This window comes from Anoplophora glabripennis, unplaced genomic scaffold (assembly GCF_000390285.2).
Source record: "Anoplophora glabripennis isolate ALB-LARVAE unplaced genomic scaffold, Agla_2.0 scaffold69, whole genome shotgun sequence".
NCBI lineage: Eukaryota > Metazoa > Arthropoda > Insecta > Coleoptera > Cerambycidae > Anoplophora > Anoplophora glabripennis.
The window spans coordinates 378373-400161 of NW_019416383.1; the positions used below are offsets into that span (position 1 = coordinate 378373).

Sequence of the window (21789 nt, forward strand, 5' to 3'; positions counted from 1 at the left end):
GTTTATAAGACAAAAATGACAGTGTTTTTGTGGTACGTTTTTGCAGTGGTAAAAAACAATTTTTTTGCAATAAAATAATTTCTTCCAATAAAAGAAGTATTTCTCTTTCATATGACACCCGCAGATTTAAAATATCTTGGTAATTTTGCATGTCAGGTTACTGCAAAAATAATGTCTCTTGGATAAACATTTAGAATTTTGCAAAAACTATTGGATGAATCGGTCTGAAATTTTAATCACATATTAAGGACTATAAAAGCCAACTGTTTATGCAATATCAAAGTCGTAGGTTGACTTTTGCAAAACTTATTGTTTATTTAGCAATAATCGAATTATGACAGTTTTTTTGCAATTTCCCGAGCAACAAATTATCGTATCGGATTTTAAAAATCGCCATTTTAAAGGTTTTGTTGCTGGTTACTTTCACATTATAATAAAAATTATAGTTTTTTTCTGGTAGGCAAAAAAGTGAAAATTTGGGTTATTTTAGACCTTTTATTGTTAGTGATTAAAAAAACTCATCTAATGGTGTGCGGGTTTTTGCACATACTAAAATTCACCCAAATTTTATGAAAAACTTTAGAGATCCTTGGCTACTCAACAGTCACCACCAAGTCATTTATTTTCCTCATCTCCCTAAACTATAAATGGTACAATCGTGTACAATATTTGATCCCTTAAGGAAAAATATTTATCCATTTTTTATGTTGCAAACAAAAGTAGGTGATGAGTATTACAAGACTATTTAATGATTTAAGTATATTTTATTTTGTAATTTATCACCTCGATAACTTGTACAAGTAAATACAACTATAGAAAGTGAATACAAAAATCTGGCGTAGGTAATTAATTCTCTTAAGTGAGTTAACAAGTTTTTTATCTTTTCATAATCTTTTGTTCCAAAGAATACACAAATTCGCGTCTGTAATATTTAACTTTGATGTTTAAATAATGATCAGGTCAAATTTGGGCGACATGCTGTTTAAAATACAATTTTGCAATGTTGAGCAACTTTTATTAAAATGTCAAATATGAGAAGACATCTTTATGAACGACCATGGCATCAAAAACGTTAATCTCAAATTAATTTAATGTTTTGCATTCTACAACACTACAGAGCTCAATTCGTAGAAGCGTAACTAGAATTAATTGCACTTTTTCTGCTACTTTTACTGATAAATCGTCACTTCTGGGCATAATTAATTTTCCAAAATTGCATCGCAGACTTAAACGTTCCAGTTGGACTAATATTTGAGGTTTTATAGAAATAAATACGCATGGTTAGGCATCCTATACCGACGAATCCCATGGCAGGTATAAAAATCACGTTTGTACTCACAACCGTTGTACAATGTCATTACAAAAATGATAACAATACTTTTTGACCTTCCCAGCGATTCATAGTCGTGCATGTGTGAGTGTCGGCTCCCCATCTACACAGCCTACTCGATCGTCCGTCCTTATCTCGCACACGAGAAATTACCTGCTACCTGTTAATTATATATTTGTTTCATTATACTTCGTACTCTTTTTTTCAAACACCGGTACGTCACACGCTGTCACACAACTTTTTATTCAGTCTACCTTTAACTTTGCAGTGATAACACGATTCAATTGTGGTCTATTACAGAAGCGCGTCCACGAAAATGTGATTAAATGGAGGAAATCAGACACCGCGACAGGAAAATGAAAAAGTTCATCACCAACAAAATCAACAAGCAGCACTGGAGGGTGACGGTACCGAATCTCAACTCTTCCCTTTTCCGAAAGTCTCCTTTCAAGGATGAAGACAAGTCGGATAAGGAGTCCAAGAGATCCTCTGGTTTCTACGACCTACAGGAAGCTCAATTGGAGTACGACAAAACCAGGAGCTTACCCAACAGCGTCTACGTAGATACTAGTTCTTCTGAAGACGAGGGCGACTTTGAAGATGCCAGGGCCATGTCTGATAGAAGCAGCAATAATATAAACAAAGATAACAGCGACACAGACCTCTATGTCGATGTGGAGTCTGGTCAGAAAATAGAATCCTCTAATTTAGATCTGAACAACGGTAAGTTTGAATACGACGTGCCAAGGATAAGCTTCAAATTCTTTGATAAAAACAAGGAAGAACTGTCTTCTGATGAGGCAGCAAAAGAAGATTTATACGACAACGAGCAAACAAACTATGAACCAGTCAACGTCAAAGTTGTCAAAAGTCAAGTTCAGATCGTGCTGTCGTCACCATCGGAAGAAGAAAAGCTCCAGACCGAAGAAGAAGAAATGCCAAAGAGTCATCCAAGTGAGAAATTCGTGAGTCAAACCGAGATTTTCGTGAGGAGTTTAGAAGACATCCCTCTAGTGATAAAATCTGCTGGAAGTGATCCCAACCTTGTTCTGCGCGAACACGACGACGATGACGATGACCCTAATGATGGCTACTACAAAGTACCTAGGTCCCTAAAGAAAACTCACAGATTATCTCAGTCACTCAATGACTTCGATTTTGAGAACATCGAAGAAATTCCCAAGCTACAACCCTCCGATCACTCCAGCATCGAACACATTTCAGCAAGTCAAATCAATTTGCAAGACAATTCGCAATGCAATGGAAAGGATACAGAACCCAGCGAACAAAGGACGGATACCGAGAGCATGGAATATTGCAAGGCTAGAAGTAGACTTCCAATCCGATTAAGACGACCCAGTCTGCTGAAGAAACCCAAGAAGGCTGTGGATACGTGGAACAACTTCAGGTCTAAATTCAACAACCTGATGTTGGAACACGCTGCTCATCAGCGGGTCGGGGCTTTTACCGAAAAAGAGAAGGTAACTATAAACTTTGAGGAGATGTACAAAAACTCCAAGACCAAGTGCAAGAAAGTTTTCCAAAATACCGGAAAGATATTCCAGAAGGGCAACAAAAAGACACAGGACAGTTTCGATAGTGAGAAGGGCAGTTGTGTGTCTGTCGCGAAAAATAACGTGTCTCCGGAGAGGGTGGAACTGAGAGCTAGTGATATCGAGTACATTTTAAATACGAGTGATAGTAACGAAGTTGTTGAGAACGGACAGTGTTTGAGTGACGAAAGTAAAGTGGACGATAGCAAACTGACGAATGATAGTAGGACGACGCCCGATGAGAGTAAGAAAGAAGAATTTGACTTTACCTCTATCAAAACTGCTTTTAAGAAAAAGCTGTTTACTCCTGAGGTGAGGCTAGCTATAACTTGTTGCTTATTTTGCCTTTAAAGAATCGAATCCATTCAAGAATAACCAGTATCAGTATTGCTGACGTTTTTGTGAAAATTTTGCAAAGTAATCTTTTAGGTACTTAATACAAAAGAAACAAAAATTAATACGATAAAAAATATGGAAAATTAAAATGTATGTGAGTTTGGACTTTTATAGGAATTTCCAATGATTTTTTTTTTGTTGTAATTTAAACCTACTATTTGATTTTAATACAAAATCTTTCACTATAGAAATATGCTTATATAATCTATAAAATCAATTCACAGTTCTAGACGCAATTAACAGATATGCACAGTAGACACAAATATTTATTTTTAATGTTCTATGTCTATATGTACAGTAAACAAATTCAGATTAGTAGTACTATGTACGCTGCAAATCAACATTTTAAAGCTGAAAAACGAATATTTCGAAAAACTTAAAAAAGTCACAATATCCTGTATACATTTTGAACGAATACGTAGACTCTACACAAAAAGAAACTCTCTGTTTCTTTGATTTTGTACTGCCAGACATCATACTCAACAAATTTCATTAATTACACAGCCACACAAAAAAAATTCTGTAGGAATTTGATGCGGTAGAGACGATCCTGTAGTGCAAATTTATGACTTCACTACAAATTTCGAAGAAATGTGAAATTTTTGGGTGACATTGGTCCAAATATGGGTCAAAACTGTTTTTTTCCTAGATGTTGTCCAAAAATATAATTTTCGTAATATTTTGAGACGCAGAAGTAGATGCCATTAGCAAAATTTACCCATGACCTTGATATTTCTCAGAAAATCCACTATTTGGGTAAAAACTAACCCAAAACCAACCCAACCAAATCTGATTTTTTCCTAAATTTTCTTCAAACATACCATTTTCGTAGAACTTTGAGGCGCTCTAGATGATCCCGTTCGTAAAATTTACCCATGACCTCTATATTTCTCAAAAAACTGGCCCAAATATGGCTCAAAACTGATTTTTTCCTAAACTTTGTCCAAATATACAGGGTGTTCCTAAATAAGTGTCGCAACGGAAAACTGTAAATTCCTCTTGAAAAAAGAAAAATTTTTTTTCCATTTTTCTCTCCGGGCTTTCGTTTTCGAGATACACGGTGTCAAAACTTTAATTTTTTTTTTTGTTTTTCGCCANTTACCCATGACCTTGATATTTCTCAGAAAATCCACTATTTGGGTAAAAACTAACCCAAAACCAACCCAACCAAATCTGATTTTTTCCTAAATTTTATTCAAACATACCATTTTCGTAGAATTTTGGGGCGCTCTAGATGATACCGTTCGTAAAATTTACCCATGACTCTATATTTCTCAAAAAACTGGCCCAAATATGGATCAAAACTGATTTTTTTCCTAGACTTTGTCCAAATATATGATTTTTGTAGTATTTCGAGGCACTGATTCTATTAATAAAATTTACCCATGACCTCTATATTTCTCAAAAACTGGCCCAAATATGGGTTAAAATGATTTTTTTCTAGACTTTGTCCAAAATATACCATTTTCGTAGAATTTTGAGGCGCTCTAGATGATACCGTTCGTAAAATTTACCCATGACATCTATATTTCTCAACAAACTGTCCCAAATATGGGTCAAAACTGATTTTCTCCTAAACTGTGTCCAAATATATCATTCTTGTAGTATTTTGAGACACTGAACACGATGCTATTAATAAAATTTACCCGTGACCTCTATATTTCTCAAAAAACTGGCCCAAATATGGGTCAAAACTGATTTTTTCCTAGACTTTGTCCAAATATATCATTTTTGTAGTATTTTGAGATGCTGAACACGATGCCATTAGTAAAAATTTATCCATAACCTCTATATTTATCAAAAACTGGTTCAAATATGGGTCAAAAATGATTTTTTCCTAAATTTTGGCCAAATATATAATTTTCGTAGTATTTTGGCCAGTTTTCACCCAAATAGTGGGTTTTCTGAAAAATGTCGAAATTATCGGTAATTTTTTCTAATGGCATCGAGTTCAGCTCCTCAAAATACTACGAAAACGATATAGGTATTTGAACAAAATTTAGGAAAAAATCAATTGACCCATACTTGGCCAAATATTCCACTTTTCCCCGAAATTGTATCGAAGTCATGACTTGTGACTACAAGATCGTGTGCAACGAACTCCTTCGGAAATGATATGTGTCTCTCTTGGATTTGGACTTTTTTGTGTGGCTATGTTATCCAAAACGAACAAAATATTTTTTCGTGCTGCTTCATGTACTTATAACACTTAAATTACTTTAATTTTAGTTAACACCTAATCTTCGCCTCAAATAAATACCGGCTTAAATCTTACTATTAAATATAGTAAATTAAATTTTAATCCTTTGCACTAAATTTTATAGTTTTATTGGGCACCTAAAATAAAAAACTAAAATTTAATAGTCCATCAAACAAGTAAATATTTTGAACTATTTCATAGAAAAATATATACATTTTTGGAGCGTCAAAGAATTTAAACAAAACAAATTTCAATTTATTTAAATAAGAGTGCCCGTACCATTTTTTCTTTCCAGAAAACTAATAACGTAACGATAAAACTTATTTTTAAGATTATTGTTACGCCGTGATTTNGTTTTCCGTTGCGACACTTATTTAGGAACACCCTGTATAATTTTTGTAGTATTTTGAGACACTGAACACGATGCTATTAATAAAATTTACCCATGACCTATATGTTTCTCAAAAAACTGGCCCAAATATAGGTCAAAACTGATTTTTTCCTCGACTTTGTCCAAGTATACCATTTTCGTAGAATTTTTAGATGCTGAACACGATACCATTAGTAAAATTTACCCATGAGTTCTATATTTCTCAGAAAACTGGCCCAAATATGGGTCAAAACTGATTTTTTCCTAGACCTTGTCTAGAAATATAATTTTTGTAGTATTTTGAGACACTGAACACGATGCTATTAATAAAATTTACCCATGCCCTCTATGTTTCTCAAAAAACTGGCCCAAATATAGATTTTTTGTTAAACTTTGTTCAAATATATCATTTTCGTAGTATTTTGCCAGTTTTCACCCAAATAGTGGGTTTTCTGAGAAATGTCGAGATCATGGGTAAATTTTATTAATGGCATCGAGTTCAGCTCCTCAAAATACTACGTGAACGATATAGGTATTTGGACAAAATTTAGGAAAAAATCTGTTGGACCAGTTGCACCCAAAAATTTAACTTTTCTCCGAAATTGTATCGAAGTCATGACTTGCGACTACAAGATCGTGTTCAGTGCATCGAACTTCTTCGGAAATGATATGTGACTCTCTTGGATTTGGACTTTTTTTGTGTGGCTATGTTATCCAAAACGAACAAAATATTTTTTCGTGCTGCTTCATGTACTTATAACACTTAGATTAATTTTAGTTAACACCTAATCTTCGCCTCAAATAAATACCGGCTTAAATCTTACTATTAAATATAGTAAAATAAATTTTAATCCTTACACTAATTTTTATAGTTTTATTGGGCACCTAAAATAAAAAACTAAAATTTAATAGTCCATCAAACAAGTAAATATTTTGAACTATTTCATAGAAAGATAGGTATGTACATTTTTGGAGCCTCAAAGAATTTAAACAAAAACAATTCAATTTATTTAAATAAGAGTGCTCGTACCATTTTTTCTTTCCAGAAAACTAATAAAGTAACGATAAAACTTATTTTTAAGATTATCGTTACGCCGTGATTTGTTAACTAAAAAATGTACGTATCTACATTCAATAATCCCTGCTACGTCACTGATATTTACATATGAATTCGCATCATTATGTAATCTGCGATAATTCGCGTTAAAAATACGCATATATTTTGTTATACATTAATAGAGATAAGAGGTACGTCATTATCAGTAGTTATACGCTTATTTTATGTATAGGTACCTAATTAAAGTGTCACTCATTACAGTGTTAGCGGAATTAATACAGATTTCACTACTATGCTATCGCTGAAATAACATGTCATTGCTTTCTCAGTTGCCGTTTACAAAATTGTGTAATAGTTTGCTGAGCTAATAATCGCAATGTCTTCGTAAGCTCTGCATACAGAGGAATGTCAAAATTATAGATACGAGATGTCGTTTTACTTAATTGTAGAAATATTCAAAGAACAATAATTAAAATTGCACTGAGGTAGTTCTGATAATTTACTGATTATTCTATATATTTTTAAAGTGAAAACTCGTGACATTAACCTAAAAAAGTAAAAAAAGGATAGGATGAATCATTCCTGCAGTAGTCATTAAAGCTACTTATTTTTGTACCCATTGGTTTTCCAATATTTACTTCTAAATGAAAGTTGGCAAGCAACTTGTGAAGGAAATATAAATATCAAGAGATTTATTCAATAGTAAATGTATGTCAATACAAGATAAATATCATTGTTAAAGAGAATTTTTTATGTTAACTAATGAAATGCCTTTTTTAAACATTATGTATGGCTAATTTTTATTTATCAGGCTACTTTGACTGAAATATGAAATTATATTTTTTATAACGCTTGTAACTTATAAATAAAAATGGCACACCACCATCATCAGAGTGGCCCTTTTAAGTGGCTATAACTTCCTTAGGAAGAATTTTTGGACCCACGTTTATATAAAGAAAAAGCAATATGTTTCGATATAGATACACTTTGAGAATTTTTATTAAGAAACAAAGATATGTTCTTTTCTTTGTCGCTTATTGAATATGTGCATTATTGATCTGTATCTGTCATTACATACTGTCAAAGATCGGAATCAAGACAATGAAATTATAACATTTTGATAAGTTATGAAAGAATTAGGTAGTAAGTATCAAAAAACAAAGAAATCAGTTTGTGTCAATCTAAACTTAATGTCAAAGAACCCCGCACAAAATCAATGGAAAATGGGTTCTAGTCGATTTTACTAAAATTGCTGTATGTTATAGTTTTCGACTTTCTGATCAAAAGTTGTCATGGGCCCAAAGTGATCCTATGAATAGTTTCGGAGATAAAGATGGGGGGAAGTATGTGATTTTGGTTGTAGGCCTGAGTAAGCTTCACGAAGTTTCAAGTTGATCGATTCAAAAACTGAGGCATGTAATGAATTTTGACCAGTAGGAACAATGCGTTTGGGATCGCTAAACCTGAATTCGGGGATAGCTTAGCTGTCTAAGGTCACCTGGAGGTCAGGTAAAAGTCGTTTCAAGGTCATACTGAAGAAAAGACTTGTATTGAATTTTGACCAGTGAGTGTATAGGTTTTTGGGCTCGCAGAATCTGAATCTGGATATAGCGTAACCCTAAAAGTCACCTTCAAGTCAATTCAAGGTCATTTCAAGATCAAACTAAAGAAAAAGCTAGTACTGGATTTCAACCAGTGCGTATATAAGTTTTTTGGTGGAAACTGAATTCGGGGATAGCTTAGCCCTACAAGGTCACATTTAGGTCAAGTCAAGATCATTTCAAGGTCAAAGTAAAGAAAAGGCCTTTCACGAATGTTAACCTGTAAGTATGTATGCTTTTGAGGTCGTTGAACCTGAATTCGAGGATAGCTTAGCCCTATCAAGTCAAGGTCACTTCATTTGACTTAATCTCAATTCAAGCCTCGCATGAAACAAATGGAAAGCGGGTCCCAGTCGATTTATCTGAAAATTGAGTATTTTATAATCGACTGACTGTTTACTTTGTTCTTGACCATTAATCAAGATCATTGCAAGGTCACTGCAGGTCTTGTAGAATTTTGTACAGAAACCATCATTTCAATCTAGAAGAATATATCCGTAACACGGTTAATTATCTTCTTAATATAATCTGTAAAATTCTTCTTCAGTTTGACCTTAAAACGACCTTTACCTGACCTCCAGGTGACCTTAGATAGCTAAGCTATTCATTACCGCCAAGTATAAGAGGAGGGAACAATTTCCGTGTAGCCACACTGTAGGTAGTAATACTACTTCACACTAACAATTAACCGACGTCGGCTTCGTCTTGTTATATCACGAAATTCGCGCCGGCTTTTTTTAAAGTTAAACAGAGCGGCGAGAACAAGACACCTACCAATTAAGGTTGTAATCGGATTTGATATAATAGGTCAGCCGAAAGGTGAAAGGTCGATAAATTAATCTACTTGGAGAGTCACCTACATAAAAAAAGAAGGTTTAATTATTATTAAATCTATCACGTGGCAATTGTCAGTGCGAGTGAGTCAATGGCTGAGTGCAGTAAGTAAATTGAATTAACCCCATTTTTTAACGATCATTACTTCTAGCGTGATATCTGTTGTCGAATGAGAATCCCTGCAATGTTAGAAATTAGGACTTGTCACGAGTGAAATAAGGTGCTTTACATCCAAACGCTAGTGCGTAAAATACTGCGTTTTACACACCAGCGACTAAATAGATATTATTCTACAAATCATGAGACTGATATGATACTGGCCAATAATTGCAATATTTTAAAGAAAAACAAACGCAGAGATATTTTAAGAAGTCAAGTAGTGAAATTTTAAACAAATGTAATATTTCCCCGCTATACAGTGTGTCAATTATTTACTTTACGCACGTTAGTAGAAATTATAAAGAATTATCAATGAAATGAAAGTAGCTGTATTTGTAACATGAGTATTATAGGAGAGACAGAAATGAGTTACTTACGGTACTTTCTTTCTAACATGGGTACTCTAACACCTAATAGATTCGAGTGTAATATCAACTAGATTTAATACAACTGTCTTAGATCTTGTAAACTGATTTATAGTCCTTCTGCGAAGTGTGAAATTACCTTAATTGCAATTAGGTTTTGTTTTATATTGCACGCTTCGTAGAGCTTATTTACAAAAAAATGCATTTATGACTGCTTATACAAGCGGTAATAGTAATTAAAATCAAAGGCAATTCATTAATATAAACTGCAATAAATTAAACGTTAATTTGAAAATTCTATCGCAGAAGTTGAAGACACTCAAGGTACAACACAACTTATTACTTAATTTTTTTTATATGATTAATTAAATGACGTCTGTAAGTTCTAATTATCATTAGAGTATTAATTTTGTTTTAAGAAGGCAGTTCTCAAAATGTTGTATTTCATTAACTAAAAACCAGACATATTGCATAAGAAAAATGGTTTTTTAGCCCTAAAGAATATATTTCCATGACAATGTTATTTCTTCCTCAATCAGAATATCACTGTTTTAGATTTTAGCCTTACTTACTTAGAAAATAGTCTATATCGCTACCGATGAATACCACTGAAAACATTTTGCGAACCTCTGCTGTGTGTTCATCGGACATTGTAACAGTTTAATAATGGCTACACCTACATTGCTGCGAGGTCGAGAACATAATAATGTTATTTGTATTACGTATTATTTGTCAGACCGCTTTATTTTCCGTATAACAAACCATTATTTTAAACAATTGAGACCAGGGATGGGTCATTCACTTGATGTACACACTGGAAGAAATATTTTGAATTATACAATAGAATTCATTTGTCTTAAGATATACAGAATATCTATTGTTTGCCGATTATAAATTCATGTCATTTTGAACAAACCAAAAAATAAGACCTCAATTAACTTGCACGTTCTATTTCAAGGTCATGTTAACGTGATGCATGTTTTAAATTGAAAATAACATTTATATGTACCTGTAAAGGAATAAAATATATAAACAATTTCCAAGAGCTAGATATTTTTCTTTACGAATACTATGTGTAAAATACATCGAATTCTAATTCATTATTTAATATTCAGTGAATATTTTAATAAATTTCAATGAAATCATCTCTTTTCAGGGGAACATCTGTGGGTAATGTCATTAACATTGTTAACCAACAGAGGTGGTGTGAACGACCGTGACTCTCTGAAAACGAAATTATTATTTAAATATATAGAAATGCACATAGATATTGTCATATTACCTTTTCTAGAGAGTTGTTTTCCAAGCTTTGATTTATTCTAATAAGTTTCAAGCAGTCCCACTATCTAAATACCATTAGTATATTACGTTGTTTCCAATATAAGGTATAATTTCTCTAAGTTATTCCGATGCCTTGAAGCTTATTATACTTTTTAAATAATTTATCGATCAGATATTTCCTTCGCTACTACCCAAGTTATTTTCATTTACAGGGAAGCAGATAGCGTAAATTTTGATAACTAAGTACTAGGTATGTCATAAGTTAGACAGGTATACAATTTTTAGTTAGATTTACAAAGAATTTCAAACAGCAATAAATTTTATGCTTTAAATTTATAGTTTTCGAGACACAAGATGTTGGAAGCTGAGAAAAAACTTTTTAAAAATATTTCTAAAGACGTTTGACATGAAAAACAGGCTGTTAATTTATCTTATTGCAGATAAAAATCCATTGAATACCAAATATAAAAACGTTAAACAGGTAGAGATCCGGAGTCACTGTCACTAAAGACCATAAATTCGAAGCCCCTGTGATTTTGGAAATTCTACCATTGGTATTCCAAAGAAAAGATTTCTTCCGTTTTATTTGAGAATAGTTAGACACTATTTTATGAATCTTACATTACCGTTACTAAACACTTAAGTAGATATAAAACAATGATTTTAATTACACCGTAAGTATTAAAATTTTCTAACAATCTGCTGGGAGATTGCCACGTTGTCAGTTTAAATTTTTTTCGAGATGTTTCCAAAGATATAATGCACATTTCTTCAGAAGAAAGTCTGAAACAGTTATTATATATTACTCACGAGAATATGTCTCGAAAAAAAGTCCAAACTTAAGAGACCAGCTCCAAAATTATTCAACAATTATAACTGTAGTCATTAAAGGTCATTTTGCATTTTTTTAGAAATTGCAGTGGGCACAACCTAAAAAAAGAAAATCTTCAGTTTGTACACCAAGTATTCCCACAAGGTTCCTATGATTACGATGTATTTAAAATTGTAATTAAAAAAAGAAAACTATACACTTTTTTGCGAAACAAATAGTTCTACCTAGGGTTATTTTGGATTTAATGAAGTTATTGGTAACGGAAATATAAGTTAAAAAAGTAATAACTTGAACATAGTCCTTTTTTAAATAAAATGCAAAGAAACTACATAATAACATCCCTACATGTTAAAGTCTTTCCCATTCCAATTTAAGACCAAAAAAGCTAGGCGGTTTGTGCCAGATTCGGTCGCTACGCAACAACTCGGCATTGAAATATTTGAAAAACTTGTTCCCATATTTATTTAGCCATACCCATATACAGGTCGGGTCGCCCAGTTGAAGAATGCGCGTGCGGTCAAAGGGCGAACAAGCACAGCGGAACTGGGCCACCGGCCATAAATTTCAGTTGTCGACAATATGCCTAGCAGTGCAGTGCAGCAATGGGAAATTTGGTGTGATTCAGGTCATTTTAATTCATTATAGGCACCTTCTATTAATCATTCATATTACAATTGCGAAATGTGGAAATAAGAGGGATATTTTGTTTACTAATCTAATTACAACATGGCATTGTTCAGAACGAAATACCGCCAGACAATATTGAATTAGTAGAACTGGTTGTTGATGAAACAGATTTAGAATTTAAAAATAAAGAATTACATGTTCCGTGACAGCGTCTCATTTTAAATACTTTCGATTGTTTAAAAAGGGAAGAAAATAAAAAACTAGATAATGAAATTATAAATAGAATTCACATATTAACTAAAGTTTCAGGGTCCATAATTTTTCGTGTTATTAAACAAGGTGTTATAGATCATTTCGTAAAGAGGAAGCGAAAACAAAAATTTAAAAATATCGATATCATGACAAGAGACATCATTCGGAGGACAATTTATAATTTATGTAAAGAAAATTGAGGACATAAATAATTAAAATATGTTGATGGCCAAATGAACATATAATAAAAATTTTGTACACATTATATACAAATTTTTATCATTTTTTACCTTTAGCAGAAAACTTTTTTAGGGACTCCAATGAAACTCACTAAATTTTATTGCTAGGCGTTTTTATACATGTTTAACTGACTTCAGAAATACTGCACAAATAGTGATCGATTAAAAAATACCCTGAATTTTAAGTAACACCCTCTTTTTCAACCAATGATACAGGTATTTATATCCAGATCCAACGGTTGTTTATTTTCAGTTATACAGGCTGTCCAGAAAAGAGTGTTGCTTACTTTATTGGCGAGTTTTGGGGAACAAACAGAAAGGATATAGCCGCTTTTATTCACATAAAAAATTTACCTGAAAAAAGTAATTGTCGTTCAAAGTTAAATTTTTAATTTTTTATTTATTTTTACTTCATTATTATTTGGCCAATGGTAACAAAATTCGATGTGTTTGGGTTATTTTTGATCTAGAATAAAATGATCGAGTTTTAATTTTTCATGTCATAATTTTACATAAATTTAAATTACACAAAAAAGTTATAGTTGTTTGTAGCCTCTCCTCCCCTCCAAATCAATTCATAAGAAGCTATATGAAAGAATCTTTTTTGTAATCCTTCCGGTTCATTTATATTCCACAAAGTTGCCATTCTTAGTATATTTTCTTTGTCATTTGCTACAGAACCTTTCTTTTTTCTGGAATAACTTGTAATTCCTTTCTCTTACTATTTCTTGCATCACGAGCTTCTTTAAATGTTATGTCCGTAAAAGTATCAAATTTAGTGTTACCTATATTGAATGAAATATTTTTCTTGAATCATCTTTGCAGTTGATTTCCAGACTGTTTTGATTGCATATTCTTTGTAATCTTCCCTAATTTTCTTTTTCATATTATATACCCAATCTTTAACATATCAGCTATATTTTCTAATGGAGTTATTTGTGACAGTTCGTAATTTCGAAATTTGCAAAACTCCATAAATTGTCTTCATATCGACGATTTAGTGATTTTGGTAAATTGTGGAATTGATTTTTCTGTTTTTTCTAATTTGTTCTGTAGAAATTTTTTCAAAACCATTCATATTATGTATATTTTATAACTTAATATTGTAATGACAGGAAACATTTTAAACTGACGTGCGCCTACTAATTATAGTTTAGAAAAACAGGAGNCTTAAATATTGTAACGACAGGAAACATTTTAAACTGACGTGCGCCTACTAAGTATAGTGTAGAGAAACCGGAGTTTTTATCGCTGTCAAAGTGACAAAAACGCCACTATTGTATACACATTTTTATACGGGAGTTAATTTATCGGAAGTGGCTAAATCCTTTCCATTGGTTCCTCACAACCTGCCACTGAAGTATGTAACATTCTTTCTGGACATTCTGTAAAGGTCATTAACTCAAATTTCATTACTCTAGGTATGTCAAGCATCTTTAGAGATATTTTAGAGAATGTAATTTTTTCCTCAAATTTCAACAGCTTTTATATTCAAATCGAAACGTTCCTGGGTATTTTATCGTAGCACTTTTTTTTCATTTCTTAAATTTAATTCATTCATCCTTCCACTCTTTGCCTTTAGAAAAAGCTAGTAGATAAGTCATGTTTCATGATTTATTACGATTATGGTAAATGTATAATACTGTTTTGTCTCAAAGTTCTCAGAGACTTTCCAACGGTCCTAGATTTTTATACTGGATGGTTCTAAATCTTCCAATAATACTTCCACTTCGTCACTTTTTTGTTATTGCGAAAAATATAATTGATGTAAAGACGTAATTTTGAAGCTAACACCCAGTACTATATGTATTGCACATTTGCCCTCCCTATAAGATCGTAGTTGGTCGTTCCATCTAACTGCTTATTAAATTTATAATAGCATTTTAATGATCCATCGTAAACTATCGGGTGGTCGCACCAAGAACCATCGCGGCACACTTGATGCCTAGCAGCGTGGTGCTCACTTAAGTGATGCTAAATCTTCTGCTGTAACAAAATACCCTTTATTACCAAACATCTGTTCTCACTTATCCAGTTTTCTAACTACAGAGGCGATATTTAAACCGTATATGTAGTTTTGCTCTATTTATCGCGATAATCATCCCAATAGCTGTCGGTTGCTATTACGAACAGAGTTATATCTTCATAAAATTTTTAAGTGGTTCTTTAAACAGTTCCCTAGTTTACGTTTGAACCAGAGTAGATAAATATTTATCGCGAGTCAGTTGAGTTTACTTGTTTATGCCAGAATATATAAATTGTTTAGTTCAGAGAGTAAGGAGAATATCAAAGTTCAGCACCTGTGCTTTACCTTTATACCTACAGTATACAGTGTGGAAATGGTTAGTAAAAGTATTGCATGGAAAGGTTTAGTAACATTATTCTGTATTTTTAATTTTTGCACCTCTAATGTTAAAAATGTTTTTACTTTTAGTAAAAGTGCCAAATTTATTTATTTAGATACTCACTAATTAAATTTGCATGAACCTTATTATAAATATATTAATTTAGTTTCAGCGGTATATTTTTTGTACAAATATAAAAAATATTAAAAAAAAATAAATAACAAATGTAACTGCAATGAAGAAAGTATTGAAGCAAGTAAAGAAAGTAAGAAAGTAAAATAAATAGTGTTTCCGACTCGAGATGTAATTTTTTTCGCTTTGAAAATTCTGCAATTTCATAAATTTTATTTTGTTTTTATGTGCCAAGTCAACTTAACATTATGTTAGTGGAAATTTAAACGCTTCACTGAAGAAGGTAATAATAATGACTGAAATGTGGAGAATGAAATATTACAGTTTTAAATAAGTAGGCACGACTTAATATTTAAATGTTTTCACTTTTTCGAAATACGTAACTATTTAACCTCTCTTAATTTATTTAGAGATATTTAGATTTGTTTAAATTATTTATTTAATTAGAAGTTAATGACCTAGGAGAGAATGTACATTTATTCAAGGACAAACTAAATTGTCCCAGTCGCATCTATTTACCCATTGAATTATTAATATATCTTGTAAATTAATTAATTTAGGTTCAGGGAAATAAAAAAAAAACATTTTATTTATTCATACAAATATCTAAAGTCACCGTAAAACGAGTTTAATTTTCTTAAAAAAAACAGAATGTATTAAAGTTTTACAACTACATCTTCCATATTATTTTACTTGAAGAAAATCTCGACATTCTATACAGTGCTATTTTTTTAAAACCTGACATAGGCCAACTTTTTTATTTGAAGTGATAAACTAGTACTTCCAAATGCAAAGTTGTAGGAAATAACTTGATTAAGAAAAATTTACAAATAATTCTTTTCGGTGTTGCCAGATCTCTGCAGTAGCTACTAAAACAGTATTATTTTAAATGCCAACACCATACTTTTTTAATATAATTTGACAAACCTTCAAATTCTAAACAGAAAATGTTATCTCACGTTTTTTTATTGGAGTAGCCATTTTTGAATAATCAGCAAAAACAACGAAAATAATCTACAATCATATTCAGGGTTGCTTATATTTTATATTTCAAATAACCCTCAGTTATGTTTTTGTTGTACACTTAATTTGATAATAAAGTGTTTAATTTGCTTATTAAAAAATTACGCTCTACTCCTAGTAAATATCATACATTTTTTTATAATATAAATATGCCAGATTCTTTTGTCATTTTTCGTTTCATAGAGAGGTTCAAATAATAAATGCGTATTCTAAAATGCTTCTGACATAAGTAGTAAATCAACAAATTAATGTTTTTCTTTGTACGAACGTATATAACACAATTTTCTATTACAAATCCTAACATACGAAAAGCTCACATTTATATAGCTATTAAAGTTTAATTCAGAACCCAAGAATATACTAAGGTCTTCAACATTGTTATTAACAGAGAATAACTTATATTATAATTAAATATGACATTATCAATTTTACTAGAAAACATAGGTAATGGAAAAACATTTAACCACATTAAAAGATAATCAATTTTGTTGTGACCATTGAAATGTACTATCTTGGCCTTTTAGTAAAAAGTAACAACCAAACCATACTTCAATTCTTTTATAAACTTTAAAATTATCTGCAACTAGCTGATGCTGAGAATCTGGCAAGTCAATTACCATACATAAGATAATAAAGGTCCCAAATTGTATCCCTGTGGTACTCCTGATAATATAAAAAAAGTTGGAAGTTTCTTCGCCTCTGTATACGACATACTGTTGTCGATTTTTTAGATATGATACACATAATTGTAGTAAATCACTTTAAATACCGAGGTCACAAAAGTTTTTCAGCAGTATTTCATGATTAGATTTAACAGTTTTGTGATTAACTTTAATACCTTAGTAAAATCCATAAAAACAGCGTTTAGTTGACCACTGTTATCAGTCACTTTAATTACAGTTTGAGTAACACATTAAATTAGTAACAGTGGATTTATTTTTCATATATCCATGCTGTACATCAATTATAAGTGGAACAACATGAATTATTCGAATAATAACGATAAATATCACTATTCTCAATGCATTAATAAACAATTCTTTAGATCATTGTTTTAAATGTAACAATTATTGTCTAAAAACCACATTAAAATATTTTTCATAATTCTCATATAATACGAAACATGTAATTTCATTAATTTCTGTAAATTCCTTCAAAATGTATTTGTAACTGGTTTATTTTTATTAAACTAATACGTTAGTGTTATTTTGTGTCAATATTGTTTATTGCTTAACAAGTCTTGACCCTGAAGTAACATTTTATAGAATAATTAAAAAAATATACGACTATATATGTAATGTGTGATAGTAAACAAGAAGTATAAAAGCCAGTGGAAAAGTCAGTGCAAAAAATCTCGTCCATAAAGCTTAATATTTCTCTGGATTCCACAATCTTGAACTGCACACATTCTAACACGTTATTCAGCTGTTTTCATTCCCAGCTGTGTCTCGTTTTTATCTCGAATCTCTCCCATTTAGCTCCACAGATCATTTTCGTACGCGTATCCGCATATACCCACCGCAACAATTAAGATTACGTTAACGATAACCGCACGTATTAATTATTAAAGTTTATGTAACGATTATGTAGTCGCTGAAATAACGCGTCGTTTCTTTGCAGGGACAAAACGGATTCGAAGACTTACGGAGGTACGTCAAGCAAGGAGGTGATTTTTGTAAGGAACTTTCAACGATACTACAAGAGAGGTAAGCATTTTCAATACAGATGTATCTAATCTTTATACACCTTATACTCCAGTGCCAAAATAGTAGGTTCAGTCTCAGCATGTAGATCCTTGAAACGGGTACGCGGAATTGCGGTTCCATGGGCGTTTCATTTTAGAGTATTCTAAAAATGGCGCTTTTCCACGACAATTATCGCACCAAATTCCATATTTCTATGGTAATCTCCCGCTCATCGCGACACGAACAAATGTAAACCATTACCAAAAACAAGCATTCATTTCCGATATGTGTACTTAATTTAAATTATTAAAAATTGTGTTTTGATTTACTTGCGAGCCTACTGTCTACTAGTTTGACACTGAAGTGTATACATTCACTAGAATATAACAATGTCCCAGAACGACCCAAACCTTCAATAACACTTCAAAATTCTTCAGATAAAAATTGTAGAATATCAACAACCAATATACTGGTGGATCTAACTGTGACCTTAAGCTTCAAGGTCAACCAAATTGAAGTTTGAAAATATTAAACGGAGCGTTGTATTTTTTATGTCAGTAATCGTTAGAGCGGCAAATTCCACGTCCGAATATGGGTTTAGAAAATTTTTCCGATATGTCCTTGCAGATCATTTGAAGGACAACTACATTTTTCTCTACATAATTCGACAAGATCAAATTGTGGAGAAAAATGTTTCATCCAAGTCAAGGTTTTAGTGAGATAAAGATCAATAAATAAAAGAACATGGTATCTAGATACTTATATGTGTACTTATAATTCATGGAACAATTTCAATGCGGTTTTCTTTCACAGTAAAAATTGTTGTAACGTCTTAGGTACTGTTCAGCAGAATAATTCTGATCTAGATACCATCTTCTTAATATTTAGAACTGTTAAGTTGGACAAAAGACACTTCAAATTTCGAGCCCTGAGGATGATGTAAAATAACACCGAAACGTTGGCAATGATTTAAAATATAGTTTTTTTTTATATATTGATCTTTATCCCACTAAAACCTTGAATTGGATAATTAATCAAGATTGCAAAACAGTGGAATCGTAATTAAAATGTTTCATGTCAAATTTGTATGTTTGTGACTCATTAGACGATGATCTTGGATTTGACACTCACCACAAATTTCAAGTTCAAACTAAGGTCAACTTAATATCAAATGCAATGCTCTGTTGTTTATGCCACCAATCAATCTGCGTCAAATTTTATGTCGTAATTTGGGATGAAAGAATTTTTCCAGGATGCCCTTGCAGATTATTTGAAGGTCAAGAAGGTTGATAAAAAATAATACATATAAAAGTCACCATCCAATATTTATTCAAATTGCTCCAAATTTTGTTTAAAACGTTTTTAATTATTCGACAATTTTCAAGGTGACCTTGCGTTGACCTTGAAACTTAAGGTAAACTTAATTCCAAGATCTTTCTTGATATGCTGCAACTTTTACCTGAGTCTTCTATTGATAGGTCTTAATTCTGAAAAGTTAGCGAGGGGAGGGTTATATAATAAATAATAAAAACGAAAATATATGTGTAATGAATGTAACAAAAAGGAAATTTCAATATTTCTACAGAGGCGCTTGTTTTTTTTTCAGGGCTGAAGCTGAGACACAGTACGCCAAAAGCCTCTCGAAGCTTAGTGCCAAGCTTTCGAGGGCGTGTCGAGATGGGATCGGCGGTCTCAACGAGGCTTGGAAGGCCGTCGCCTTGGAGCTGGAGGCGAGGGCTGAAGGGCACAGGCTGATGGGGATGGCGCTACTCGAGGAGACAGCCAAGCCACTGAGGAACCTCACGGAAAGTCAACACAGGTAAGCGAATTTTAACGTCAATAAACAATGCATGTTTAATAAAAATGATAATTTTAATAAAATGAGATTTACATCTAATGTAAAAGTAAAGTAAGATATTTATTGTACTCGGGATATATACAGGGCGTTGCATAAGTGTGTTCNGTTTGCTCAACACGTTTTGAGAAAAATTGAAAAAAATAGTTTTCACCACCCCCCCTTTATGGACTGCAACTTTTTAGGGAAGACTCCAATTAAAAAAGTTTGTATAAAAGACCTCCCTTAAAATTTTCCAAGGAATGCAGTTCTGAATTTTTTTATATACATCAGAAACACTGTATATGAAAAACTAGTTTCAGAGAACTTTTTAAAATAATTCCTAGATTACAATAATAATAATGTGACAGGTGTACCATTCAGAGAAAGATGATTTACTTCGATATATCACTATTTAAGAACACACAAAAATATTATCTGGCATATCTTATTTGCGTATATTTGTAGTAAAATATAGCATATTTCTTCCATCGAGATTTATTTACTGAAATAAAGGAATACTGCTTGAAGGTTTTAAGTTTATATACATCGAAATGAATAATTAATTTGGGTATAAATGCTTATTAAATCCTTGAACTACCTAAATAATATGCCTCTCAAATTAAATTTAAATAAATAAATCTTAAAGGAAGAAACATTGCTTAATTCAAGATTATAATATTGTATACAGATGTATGAATTCTTGGTTTAAGGCAATGTTTTTTCCCTGCATCATATTTTTGGAAATAAATTTTATATTCTTCTCTTTATATTTTCATTATTATTAATTTGTTTAATTGATGTAAATTGCTGCAGTTCTCATGCTACTGTTGTTACCATGCACATTATTTGTAATAATGTTATTAAATGTTATGATTTTCCATGTAATTAGACAACTTGTCTGTTTGGAATGAATTAATAAATATTGACTCTTTTATATAAAACACTAATATCTAATTCTGTTTCTGTTTTTTTGAATATTTATCAAAAAATTATAACTGGTATTTCTTTTTTCAAGAAAATGGTACGATATTAGTTTAAAATGTAACTTGCAGTGAGCAATTTATTCCTCCAAGATTTCAGTGTATTTTAACTTACAAGACCCTATATAATATAAACCATTTAAAATTTTATTAAAAAAATGCTCGTTATAATAATTACTTACATACGTATTTAGAGTAGTGTCTTTATATTTTTGACTGACTTAAAGGATTATAAAAACAAAATCCTCTAGACTTGTTCCGATATACCTACTTACCTCTATAATTTAAATTTATTTAACGAGTGTACCAATGTATGCAAATTCCTACAGCCCACTGATGCATATAAAATCCAAAGAATGCGTAACGATAAATTCGGATAGCTCTAATCTATAGAATTCTATAAAATTAACATACACTGAGCGTTTCCAACTGTTCTGTTGTTTTTAAAAAATTAATGTACTTATGTCTACACCTTGAGTGTACCTATCTACCTACAGTAAAAATATTTGTACCAACTTTTTTTTCATGTAAAATAAAGACAACTATGATAGTGAGAATAGATATGGAGTGTCTGAAATGTTATCCTTACATTAGGTGGACCACGGGAGCGGGAAGTTTTGAAAACGACGTATTTCCGAAAGTAACTGTATTTAATTAAAACAAAGTATAGCAATAACAAGATAATTGTGTG

The 21789-nt window shown here is 31.7% G+C and overlaps 1 protein-coding gene across 1 annotated transcript in view; it reads left to right on the top strand.

The window, feature by feature from the left end:
- LOC108917033 overlaps window positions 1–21789 on the top strand; it is a 44079-nt gene that overhangs the window by 1439 nt on the left and 20851 nt on the right. Inside the window, exons 2-4 of the mRNA XM_023454372.1 lie at window positions 1631–3195; window positions 18217–18302; window positions 19888–20100. Of these exons, the coding sequence (XP_023310140.1) occupies window positions 1657–3195; window positions 18217–18302; window positions 19888–20100 (1838 nt within the window). The 5' untranslated portion in view covers window positions 1631–1656. The remainder of the gene's footprint in view (window positions 1–1630; window positions 3196–18216; window positions 18303–19887; window positions 20101–21789) is intronic.